A 12,456-nucleotide genomic window follows, 5' to 3' on the forward strand; every position below is an offset into this window, starting at 1 on the left:
TGAGCTTATTGCACCATCATCTGTCCAAGAGGAAGAATGTTAGTTCCATAACTTGAAGAAAAAAAAAAAACATACACAACCGGTCCAAAATTTGGACACACCTTTTCAATTTAATGTTGTTTCTTTAATTTCACAACTATTTACATTGTAGATTCTCATTGACACATCAAAAGTATGAATGAACACACATGGAGTTATGTAGTAAACAAAAAACTGTGAAATCACTCAAAACATGTTTTATATTTCAGATTATTTAAAATAGCCTCTCTTTGCTTTGATTACTACTTGGCACACTCTTGGCATTCTCTCAGTGAGCTTCATGAGGTCGTCACCTGAATTGGTTTTCCAACAGTCTTGAAGGAGTTCCCAGAGGTGCTGAGCACTCAATGGTCCATTTGCCTTCACTCTGCGGTCCATCTCATCCCAAACCATCTTGATTGGGTTTAGGCCTAGTGTGAGCCAGTTTCGTCATAGCGCTTGATAGTTTTTGCAACTGCACTTGGGGACACATTCAAATTTTTTGCAATTTGCTGGACTGACTGACCTTCAGTTTTTAAAGTAATGATTGACTGTTGTTTCTCTTTACTCAGCTGATTGGTTCTTGCCGTAATACGAATTCTAACAGTTGTCAAATACGGCTGTCAGCTGTGTACCAGCCTGACTTCTGCACAACACAACTGATGGTCCCAACCCAGTTATGAAAGCAAGAAATTCCAGAAATGACCCCTGACAAGGCATACCTGTGAAGTGAAAAAAACATTTCAGGTGACATGTCTGTGAAGGGTCTCAGTTATCCAGGTCATCGTAGTCTAAGGAGCTTGGAAAGAAAAAGAGTCTGGACTTCTTTAAGTTGCTTGAAGAAGTTTCACCTCTCATCCGAGAAGCTTCTTCAGTTCTAGGGTCAAATGGTGGAGAGTCTCAGATTTAAGCCCTGTGGGAGTATTCCCCCCCCCCCCCAAAGAAGGACAAAAGGACCCCCTGAAGATCCTTTACCTAATCACAGGAGCCAAGGTGTGAAAACGGGTGTGGGTCACAATCAGCCAGGGTTTCGGGTGAGTTTATTGTGAAACCTAGCCCCACCCTCTCATGTGATTTCCTGAGGTCAGATGGCCCTCCTCTGTTCAAAGATGTCTTTGAACGACACCAACTGTCTCCCATCTATAAACCAGTTTTGGGATCCCTTCCCAGACGCCTTAACACCCACTCACACCCTGGGCCATCTGACCTCAGGAAATCACACGATATGGTTTCTTTCCAAGCTCCTTAGACCACTTCAGGTGGCTACATCATAAAGAGAAGGTGTGTCCGGACCTTTGACTGGAAGTAAGATATAACACAGACACACACACACACACACATTATGAAGATCTAGTCTGTAAACTTTCCTTCAGAATTTCTGAGCAGCATGAAAATAAAGCTGCAGACATAAAATCTGCTGTTGAGATTTTCTAAACACAGTAAAAAAACAAGTCCTCTTTATAGCGGTTGGATTATTTCTGTAAGTTGATGAAGCTGAAGTTGGAATTATGCAGTCCAGTCATTTATTTCATTGGTGCAGGTATTCACACAGCACATGAATGAACAGCAGCTTTGGGTTTTACACACTTTGTAAGCTGTGTAAAAAGAATAACCAATAATAAACAAAATTTACATTAATATTACAGATGAAACTGGTTCACTCATTTCTGTGTTAAACCAGCTAACTCAAATCTCTCCTGCTGTTACATCAACAATGTCATCTGGTGGTTACGAGTTTAGAGCAGAGTAAACTTGTGTCTGAAGCTTTATGTTTTGTGATGAATCTTTCTGATAGATGTGTGGACTGTAGGTTCCTGTCAGTACTGATGGGATGTTACTATAAGAAGCTCAGCATCTGTACTTCTGCTACAGGGTTCTGCATCCTGGTTTTATTTCTGAAATAAAATAAAAGTATAACAAACACAGCCAGCAGAGCTGCTGACACTCCCATTGAAATGTAGAAACCAATCATTCCCCCATTTTCTGCTGTTGAGTTTGTTGTTGGTCTCTGAGGTTGGAGCTGGTCAGAAACTGCTGTAAATGACATGAAGATATTAACATTAAACATCAGAATTAAACTGATAATAGTTCAGTTCATAGTGTTAGTTAGAGATCATATAACAAAAATCTCATAATAATAACTTTAATGTATAGAATAAAACAGCCCTTAGTTTGTAAACTCTGTTAAGGCTACTTCATGGACTATGTAAAAGACAGAGGTAGCCACGATGACATTACATCATCTATTGTTTAGTGAAGGCCTGTTACGAAGCATTGATCTGAGTGTTTTTACCGTCGCCATCCTGATTTTTTTCAGATTTGGACATGAGGAGCGAGAGGCAAATCTGACTGAGAAACTGTATAATTCTCCTTACCAGGTTTAGCCTGCTATGTTAAGACGAACAGGCAAAAATTTTAGGAGATTAACTGGTGAAACAAGTTTAAGGCTAGAGTAGCTGACTGATAATCTGCAGGTTTCACCTTTCAGAGGATGACATTTCTTTGACTGAGATGTTTTCATACATCATCCTAGACATAAACATCATAAACAAATTGACTGTAAACCACTTAATAAAAAAAGTTTAACTAAATCAGGTTACCAGTGACGTTGAGTCAATATCTTCCAACACTGAAGCCATAATCAGTGTTGACCTCACACAGGTACAGACCCGAGTCATCAGTCCTGAGTCTGGACAGCTGCAGTCTGATTCGTCCTTCTCTGAGGGCGTCTTTGTCACTCTGGACTCGTCCTGAAAACTTTGCATCCTGAGACTCTGACACCTCAACACCTTCATGAACGTGATACAGGACTGAGACTTTATCATTGATGAAGAGTTCAAAGAGGATGTTGAGAGTTTTGGTGGATCTGTCAGGTTTGGTGGTGAACGTCCACTCCAGTGTGATGTTGTGGTTCTCCTCTGCCTGATAGCAGGTCTGTGTCACATTGACTACAAATGATCCTGTTGAGGAGACAGAGAGGGAAAGAGAGGAGCAGACACACTGAGAACTGCAACAAATCTGTTGTTGAGCTTTATTTGGAGTTCATAAAGTGAAGCTGTAAACTAACCAGAGACACATGAGGTGAGGATGATGAGCAGCAGGATCCTGCAGATCATCTTCTCCCTGTGAGAGGAGACAGAGGTGAAGAGTCATCAACACATGAGGTCAAAGGTCAGTCAGTACAGCTAGAAGAAAAATCTGCAGTCATACTTTATTCACTCATCACAACTTCTGATCCTGTTTGTGATCCTGATAGGAATAAACTGAATATATGAACAAGACTGATGAAATAAATATGCAAACTCTTTATTTTGGCTTTTACTTTTGGCTGCTTCCTTTTCATAAACAGTCACCACAGCAGGTAGTGCCTCATGTTTGATTTAGCAGAGTTCTCAATGCTCCGGATCGAATCAAATTATCAACCCCTCATATGTCAAGTCAATGTGTAAACGACTGAGCTACTGAAGCACAAACGATAGCAGAGTGATTGCCCCACCCAAACAGATGCTGCATGTGTAAATGGTGCCCTGCTTACTCAGCCTGGTCTCACAGCAAAATATGAAAATCACAAAAGAATCAATGCATAAAAGGGTTCGGAGACACAAATGTTTTTTTGTTTTTTTTTTATGTGACTGTCAGTAATGTGAAAGTGATGTATTTCGGTAAGAAAGATATTTTTTGTCTGCAGCACGAGCCAGGTCTCAGAGTTACTGACTGATACTGACTGACAATGGTCAGTATCAGCACACAGATGAAAAACTGTGTCCAGTGAATGACAAATAATCTGTGTCCAGAAACACAAATCAGTTGCTATTATTTCATGAACTTCTGTGAATATCTTACCTTATCAGTATTTTGCACCTCACAGCCACAGAATCCAACTCTAAGTGGGAACAATTTATGTCAGGTACAGTCTGATTAATACAGTTCTGAGTATAACTGCACAGTAGTCAAGGCACTGCAAAGTCCTCCACTCCAGTATGAGACACAAATACAAGAAAAGAACAGACAAGATAACGTGCTCACTCCCACTGTTTTCTCTGTGCACACTTCATATTGTCTGTTCAATGAAATGTGCCACTTTACATACGAGGACTCCAGAAATTTGACGTCTATGCATACCAACCGACTGCTGTCATAGGTGTGTTTTAAACCACGTTTGTATTAGGTATACGCCACATGCCACATACCATATTCAACTGTTTCAGTTTTACTTCTATAGTGAGCAAATTTTAGTTCCACTCTGTGGCTGTTTTTAGTCACAAGATGACTCATTTCTGCCAACATGAAAATAAAAAAAATGCAAACAGACACAGGTAGTCTTTTTGCTATTGGCAAAATGAAAGATTTTACATAGAATAAGTTCTTCTTGTTATGGTAAATGGCCTGTATATAGCGCTTTTAATAGTCCCTAAGGACCCCAAAGCACTTTACATATCCAGTCGCACCCATTCACACACTGGTGATGGCAAGCTACAATGGGGCGCACTGACAGAGGCGAGGCTGCTGGACACTGGCACCACCAGGCCCTCTGACCACCACCAGTAGGCAACGGGTGAAGTGTCTTGCCCAAGGACACAACGACCGAGACTGTCCGAGCCAGGGCTCGAACTGGCAACCTTCCGATTACAAGGCGAACTCCTAACTCTTGAGCCACAATCGCCCCATGTTAGTACTACAGACATGTTATTAAATCCAGTCCGAGCAGAAATATGAACAAAGTTGAAGTGATCGTTTGTCTAACTTCTTGAGCAACTTGTTACGTGAGTGTAGACAAATATTGTGGACATGAAAGCTGATTATTTGCACAAAACTTCATCTTTGTTAGAAATATTTAACCTCATTTGTTATATTTCCATCAGTATAACATTTCTGCAGCTGACATACTCTAATGAAACACTAGTTCATGTTAAAGGCGAGGGAAACTAGTGAAGGTTTACTGGAACGAAACAGAATGAAATAAAGAGCTTTTCACATCAAGTTCAGTTCAATAAATAATGAACTTTTTAAAAATATGTTGGGCTGAATAAAGGTGATCTCACCTTGGCTACGATTATATTTAGTTGTGTGTTAACAAGAAGAAAAGAAAAGATGAGTTCCTCATTTTTATTATGTTTTAGCATCCTGCTATTTCTTAGATTTGTTCAGAAAGTTGTATTGATTTTATTCTGTATGAGTCCCTGAGATGAATGATTGTGTACCTTCAAAAACAAAATAATTGATAGAGACTTTTAGGTTACTGATGTAACCTAAAATGCAGGTTGTTCCTGAAAGCTTTAATCTAATAAATAAACATATTAGTCCTTCTTCTGAAAGTCAGATTTTTTACATTTATTACAATCAGTAAAATTAAATTGTTGGACAACAAAATTCTCGATTAAATTTTTGCTGTATTTGTCAGCTGACCAGAGTCAATTCTCCTGCTGAGGTAATACCTCTAAGTTCATGTGAACAGTATTTGAAACAGGTCTGCTTGTAATGTTTCATTTAGCTTTTCTAATTGCATAAATGCTGTATAGCAGAAAGGATCAGTTATTGCTGTTAGTGGAACTTTGAGGAGGAACTATATGCTTTTGTCACATTGCCTTTTGTATTTGACCGGAATGCAGACTGCATTTTTTTACATCCAAGGTTACATCGCAGTCAACTTTCCTACAAACACATCACCCACCTGTGTGAATCATTCCACCATTCTTACATTAGTTACAACTGCATACCCTTCATAATGATTAGTCTATTTTTACCTTCTTTAGCTTTTATACTTTCATGCTTGTTTTTTTAAATTTTTCATTTACCTTATGTTTTTATTTATTTGTTTTGTACTATTGTAAGGTGACCTTGAGGGTCTTGAAAGGCACCTATAAATAAAATATATAGTTATTATTATACTATTACAGTCAAAAATAGTCCTTAGCTTTTCTTGAACTCTGTAGTTTACGAGTGCCAAACTCTTATTTATCCTTTCAGTATTAAACAAAATAAACAGCTAAAAGCTCCAGTCGATCAAACGGAGTTTCAAAATGGTTGTCTGAAATGATGTCATGTTTTTGTACTTTCAGTCATTTTTGCAGTAAACCCGGTGCAGAGAACAGAATGAGGAAAGAGAAACATAATGTGAGGCTGACTGGCTTTAAGACCCCAATTTTAATGTCATGTTACGTCATTTTTATTTTTTTATTTTTTTTAGCTAATTTGAGGAGGTATAGAGACATGGCACAGAGCCTTTTGAATATTCTGGACAGTCATGGAATGAACATGAGGAGGGGGGAAATGGGAACCTAAATGAATGGGGACATTACACATGACTAACAGCAGAGACCAAATAAAACAGTAGGAGGGAAACATGCAAACAAGAGGAGATGATGGGAGACAAAGACATCACTAAAACACACAAAAGGCAAGGGAGACTTAAACACAGGGGACTTGAGATACTCGCTCACTGGAGACATGACACCATAACCAACATAGTGGGGAAGACACAGTGTGGCGGAGGTGTGGTCTCTGGCCTGCTGCAGTGGAGGAGTGACGCAGTGAGCTCGCAGAGCTGACAAGATAGGTGTGTGGCATGGAGTGTGTTGTGTTGGGCTCTTGAATAAAACTCCTGCTCAAGCAATAACGTGGAGCAACAACAATCTTTTAATATAGCTTCTTCTCGTGGCTGTTTACATACCCCCAATTTCCTGTTTAGTGGGTAAGTACTGCCGCCTAGTGGCACATGCATGTGCATCAATATAGATTACACCACAGAGTGAGGAGTAGGGATGGGTACTGGTATCGGTTCTGACATAAACGGTAGTAACCAGACCAAAAAGCAGCGCACATTTCGGTGCTTTATTTCGGTGCTTTTTTTTTTTCTTGAGGTGTCATACACTTTGGATTCCAGCCAATCATTTTACCTTTCCTTCTTTTTCTTTTTTTTTGCCTGTCCCATTTGGCTCATTTTACCTTTCCAAGGATAGTAGGCGGGCCCAGGTAAGTACCTTCTTTTAGAGCAGAGCTACAGATTAAAAATGCCCAAGGCAAAGCGGCCAAAAGTCTTCCTGTACTTCACAGCAAAAGATGCAAACTCAGCAGCCTGCAACAAGTGCTTTAAGCTGATACTGTGCAAAGGAGGTAACACCTCGAATCTGATGAAACACCTGGCGATGCATAAAAGTCGAGAAATGCACCATATTTGATAGCTTTCTGCAAGACTGAGCACCAAACACATCTACTGCAGGTGTGGTGCCTGTTATCGGACCCAGAGTTAGCAACATCCCCCAAGAACCTGAAGAGGAGGGTCCTGGCCCCTAGCCCTGCCAGTGTAGCAGAAATGATGACGGATGATGATGATTGCAGCAGCCGTTCTTCTCTGGGTGAGTAGCTTAATGTTGTTCGTGTGTAATTTACGTTGAGTAGGCTAAACGCGTTATTACATTAATGCACGTAAGGTGAACTAGCAAACACCGTTGTAGTTACATGCAGCTTCCTGTTTGATAGAGTAATACCATATATACCCTAGAGCTGCAAAAAAGGCTAACATTGTTATCTTTTTACAAAAAAAAAAAACTAAACATGAGAGGTTTTAGGATAAAGTTTTCTGTTTTCCATTGTTGAAGCACTACTTCCAACTAAAGGAGGTATGTTGTATCAACAGAAAAGGCTAACTTGGTTATCATTTTCAGAAAAAAAGAGACTTCTAAAAATAAAAACACAAGAGGTTTTTGGACAAAGTTTGTGTTATCTATTTAAGCACTGGAACCATTTCAAAAGTACCGGTCTGGCACCGGTATCGGATAAAACCTAAACAATACCCATCCCTAGTGAGGAGTGTCTGCGTTCTGCATCGATCATGGCCGAAACCGCACTTCTATTGCCAATAATAAATTAAGGATAAATTAAGGACAATTCCTCTCACTTTCGAGAGTGTGTGTGTGTGTGCATGTTACAGGGTCCTGCGTCAGACACAGACATGGGAAGAACCTAGACAGACATGAACTAAATAGGGAACAGAACTCAATATCAACAGAACTATCTGAAAATTAAGTTATATAAAATAGAAGACAATAATACAAAAGGGCATGGCACTCAAAATGCTGAGTCAAAAGACCCATAACCATGACAAGGGATGCCATTAAATATCACATGTGGCACAGTTGCATCACATTTAAGCACTATTAAATTCACAACAAATGTGATACATGTTCCTTTTTATTTACAGACATACTGAAGTGATGCAAGTGATCCTCTAAAATAAACAACCTAGAAAGGACTTAGTACCTAAGAGATGGTCATACTGGTTTCTGAGTAAACTCATCATGTGTACTCAAGGTGCTTTTTTCATTCTTAGTTCTGCTGGATCCTGAGCAAGCAACTAGATCTGCATTTTAGTAACAGAGCTTCACGAAAAAGAGGAAGAAATAAAGAAACAAAGGTAGGAAGAAAATAGGTCCAGCTGACCCAAAAATCTCTACACAGAGAAGAGTTTTTCTGTTTGTTTTTTTGTTATTGTGTTACGCTATAAAGTAAATGTTTAATCAGAGACTGTAAAACACGACACGACTGAGTCCAACAGTTAAATAGTTTGTACACTTTGTGTGTATCGCAGTTTTTACTGACATTTAGCACTAGCATTGAGCTGCACCTTCGTCTTCATGTGAAACATTCAAACTTGTGTCTGTTCCTCCAGCTGAACATTAAATCATTTAGAAATCAGACTTCTTTTAGTTTGTTGATCTAATGCGAAGGTTTAACTGAATATGCACAAAAGGAAGCTGCACTTTGAGTCCCTTCAATGTAAACAATATTTCTGCTATTATATTAATATCATTATTGTCATTATTATGATGCACCTATTATTAGTATTATTATAATGTTGTTCTTGTTTAGGTACAGACACTGACAAAAACAAGTGATAATCTGTCCCAGAAAGTTGATTGTGGACGTAGTGTTTTCAGTGGGAGAAATGTTTTGTCACTCATTCAAGTGATCAACGGTGATGACAACTGGCATATTAATGATCAAGGAACTAACCTCATAGTCCATTGTTAGTCAGAGGTGCTAGTTTCAGTCATTGTGTAAATGTACTCTTCATAAGGTTGAGGAACTGCCTTAACTCTGTTGAATGCGGAGTTCACTGGAGCTTCACAGGCACTGCAATCCTCTTCCACTTCTTCATGATGACATCATGGAGCTGGTGGAGGTTAGAGACCTTGCGCTCTTCCACCTTCCATTTGAGGATGCCCAAAAGATGTGCAATAGAGTTTTAGTCTGGAGACATGCTTAGCCAGTCCAGTACTTTTACCCTCGGTTTATTTTTTAAAAGGCAGCGGAAATTTTGGAGGTGTGTTTTTGGATTACTATCATGTTGGAATACTGCCCTGTGGCCCAGTTTCTGAAGGGGAGGGATCATGCTTTGCTTGAGTATGTCACATGTTACAATTCAAGGTTCCCTCAATTAACTGTAACTCCCTAGTGCCAGCAGCACTCATGCAGCCCCATACAATGACATCCTACCACCATGCTTGACTGTAGGCCAGACACAGTTGTCTTTGGGATTGGGGGCCTATGGCCTAGTCCATCTTTATGTAGATCAGGAGTCCCCAATCCCAATCCAAGAGGGCCGGTGTCCCTGCAGGTTTTAGATGTGCCCTTGATCCATCACAGCTGATTTGAATGGATAAATTACCTTCTTGACATGTCCTGAAGTTCTCCAGAGGCCTGGGCATGAACTAATCATGTGATTCAGGTGTGTTGACCCAGGGTGATATCTAAAACCTGCAGGGACACAGGCCCTCATGGACTGGGATTGGGGACGCCTGATGTAGATCAACAATTCTTTTTCAGATTCTCAGAGAATTCTTTGCCACGATGCGCCATGTTAAACTTCCAGTGACCAGTATTAGAGAGTTTGAGAGCAATAACACAAAATTTAACACACTTGTTTCCCATTTGCACCTGAGACCTGGTAACACTAACGAGTCACATGACACCAAAAAGGGAAAATGGCTAATTGGGCACAATTTGGACATTTTAACTTAGGTTTTAGTCACTTTTGTTGCCAGCAGTTTAGGCAAAAAATGGCTGCATGTTTAGTTATTTTGAGGTGACATCAAATTTACACTGTTATACAAGCTGTGCACTGACTTTTTTACATTGTATCAAAGTGTCATATCTTCAATGTTGTCCCATGAAAAGATATAACAAAATATTGACAAAAATGTGAGGGATGTACTCACTTTTGTGAGATACTGTATAATTTTTTGTGAAATTTTAAGGAGGCTTGAAACATGACCACTGTGCACGTAACCTTGATGTTCTTTTAAAACTATGTGTTTTACCTGATTTATTTTTAAGTTGGACAATGTTCTGCTTTGTTACCTGTGATGTCTGATAATAATATACAACACTGATATTTTTTTACAGGTCAGTGTCTCACTGTAATGTACCCAGTAAGTTTAACAGGAAAACTTCCTCCTCACATGTTTTTTCACCTTTGCATAAAATTTTGTTAGAGACAAGTCCAAGAAAAGGCAAAGGTAAAAATATAAAAAAACAGGTTAAAAAAGATATGAAAGATAAAAACACTACACACTGATGTCAAGAGAGGGTTTTAAATGCTGTAGCTCAACACATGTACAGAATAACAATTATTAGCTGCACAGAAACAGTGGCAGGATATATTTTGTGTTTTTTAAGCAGAAGAAAAAATTTATTCTAAAAAAAAGTGAAATACTTTAGAGTTGTTAATGTTATCCTCTTAATTATAAAGATGTATATGTTCATGATTTTAAATGTGAACTGAGTTATTTACAGACAACTCAGTAGATGATTTCTCTCTAAAGAAAAACAAGAGAAATGTCAGCGCTTTAGGAAATACATTGTGAAGACAACGATTTTATTTACACTGAAGTGTGTTTATAGACGAAGGTGAAAGTATTCATGTAGTTTTGGTCAGTCAGTGTAATAATCAGCATAATGAACAGGATCAGATGTTGTAATGAGTGAATGAAGTCAGACTGTAGATTTTTCTTCTTCTAGCTGTACTGACTGACCTTTGACCTCATGTGTTGATGACTCTTCACCTCCATCTCCTCTCACAGGGAGAAGATGATCTGCAGGATCCTGCTGCTCATCATCCTCACCTCATGTGTCTCTGGTTCGTTTACAGCTTCACTTTATGAACTCCAAATAAAGCTCAACAACAGATTTGTTCCAGTTCTCAGTGTGTCTGCTCCTCTCTTTCCCTCTCTGTCTCCTCAACAGGATCATTTGTAGTCAATGTGACACAGACCTGCTATCAGGCAGAGGAGAACCACAACATCACACTGGAGTGGACGTTCACCACCAAACCTGACAGATCCACCAAAACTCTCAACATCCTCTGTGAACTCTTTATCAATGATAAACTCTCAGTCCTGCATCATGTCCATGAAGGTGTTGAGGTGTCAGAGTCTCAGGATGCAAAGTTTTCAGGACGAGTCCAGAGTGACAAAGACGCCCTCAGAGAAGGACGAATCAGACTGCAGCTGTCCAGACTCAGGACTGATGACTCGGGTCTGTACCTGTGTGAGGTCAACACTGATTATGGCTTCGGTGTTGGAAGATGTCGACTCAACGTAACTGGTAAGTTTATCATGATTAATATTAATATTATTATTACCATTATTTATTTACTAATTTATTTCTATATCACTGAGAGACTTGAATGAGTCCTGCTGAGAACTGTGGGTTTTTTTTAAGTCCAGATCATGAACACGAGCAAGTGTCAACAATTACATTTTATGCTTTTTTACAGCAGCTGCTGATCAGCTCCAACCACCGAGACCAACTCTGAGTTCAAGAGAAGAGAGTCGGGAAAGAACCTCAGTTTATATTGTACTGGGACTGACAGCAACAGCTCTAATGTGTGTCAGTCTGGCTGCTGTCAATCATTCTGTATTAAGGAAAAACAAAAAAAGAAAAGAACGAAGAAAAGAAACATTGGGTCTCCAGAGCTTTTTGGTAAGACATAATTAACCAGCAGATTCTCTTCATTTAACATCTGTTCAAGAGCCAGAAGATAAGGTAGTGCTATAAATGTAACATTTACATGTGACAGAGTTTAAATTAATAGAAATGTAATGATCAGTGTTGCTGTACATACTGCTTTTCTTCTGAAAATGATGACTTTCTTTCATTGTGCTGCTTCATTTTGTAAATTATTGTGTTTATGAGAAAATTGTTTCTGAGTTTCTTTGTCTAAATCTTTTTTTCAAAGCACCATACGTTTTCAAACATCTATTAACAAAGAAAAAACACACTTTACTGGCATCAGTTCTGTAAAGGACACATGTTCAGACCAAGTGAAAGACAAAAGATTCAATTCCAACAAGTCTAAACACTATATATCTCTGAGAAAACTGCAACTTTGAATTTCACAATACATGCTGATGACATTGTGCTCAAATTTAACCAATA

General features: G+C 39.0%; 2 protein-coding genes across 2 annotated transcripts; one reads left to right on the forward strand and one right to left on the reverse strand.

The window, feature by feature from the left end:
• Positions 1 to 417: 417 nt before the first annotated feature.
• Positions 418 to 3,135, reverse strand: LOC308401737 (uncharacterized protein). The gene is made up of 3 exons (XM_080890116.1): positions 3,086 to 3,135; positions 2,619 to 2,978; positions 418 to 2,052 (listed from the first exon to the last, which is right to left on the reverse strand). Exons 1-2 carry the CDS (start codon positions 3,132 to 3,134, stop codon positions 2,632 to 2,634), a joined length of 396 nt encoding a protein of 131 aa, XP_080746242.1. The 5' UTR covers position 3,135; the 3' UTR covers positions 418 to 2,052; positions 2,619 to 2,631.
• A 3,449-nt stretch (positions 3,136 to 6,584) lies between these two features.
• LOC308401528 (uncharacterized protein) lies at positions 6,585 to 12,183 on the forward strand. The gene is made up of 6 exons (XM_080889796.1): positions 6,585 to 6,709; positions 7,238 to 7,373; positions 8,348 to 8,431; positions 11,100 to 11,155; positions 11,263 to 11,622; positions 11,795 to 12,183. The coding sequence occupies exons 4-6, from the start codon at positions 11,107 to 11,109 to the stop codon at positions 12,013 to 12,015; spliced, it is 630 nt and encodes a 209-aa protein (XP_080745922.1). The 5' UTR covers positions 6,585 to 6,709; positions 7,238 to 7,373; positions 8,348 to 8,431; positions 11,100 to 11,106; the 3' UTR covers positions 12,016 to 12,183.
• The last annotated feature ends 273 nt before the right edge of the window (positions 12,184 to 12,456 follow it).

The sequence above is a fragment of the Rhamphochromis sp. 'chilingali' genome, assembly GCF_963969265.1.
Source record: "Rhamphochromis sp. 'chilingali' genome assembly, chromosome: 1".
NCBI lineage: Eukaryota > Metazoa > Chordata > Actinopteri > Cichliformes > Cichlidae > Rhamphochromis > Rhamphochromis sp. 'chilingali'.

What these genes read in the sequence shown, in the direction of transcription:
- LOC308401737 (XM_080890116.1), bottom strand. Translation starts at nt 3,134, where the DNA reads ATGATCTGCAGGATCCTGCTGCTCATCATCCTCACCTCATGTGTCTCT. An exon ending in CCTCACCTCATGTGTCTCTG is followed by an intron (nt 2,979 to 3,085) that starts GTTAGTTTACAG and finishes TCTCCTCAACAG; the next exon opens with GATCATTTGTAGTCAATGTG.
- LOC308401528 (XM_080889796.1), top strand. Translation starts at nt 11,107, where the DNA reads ATGATCTGCAGGATCCTGCTGCTCATCATCCTCACCTCATGTGTCTCT. An exon ending in CCTCACCTCATGTGTCTCTG is followed by an intron (nt 11,156 to 11,262) that starts GTTCGTTTACAG and finishes TCTCCTCAACAG; the next exon opens with GATCATTTGTAGTCAATGTG. An exon ending in ATGTCGACTCAACGTAACTG is followed by an intron (nt 11,623 to 11,794) that starts GTAAGTTTATCA and finishes GCTTTTTTACAG; the next exon opens with CAGCTGCTGATCAGCTCCAA.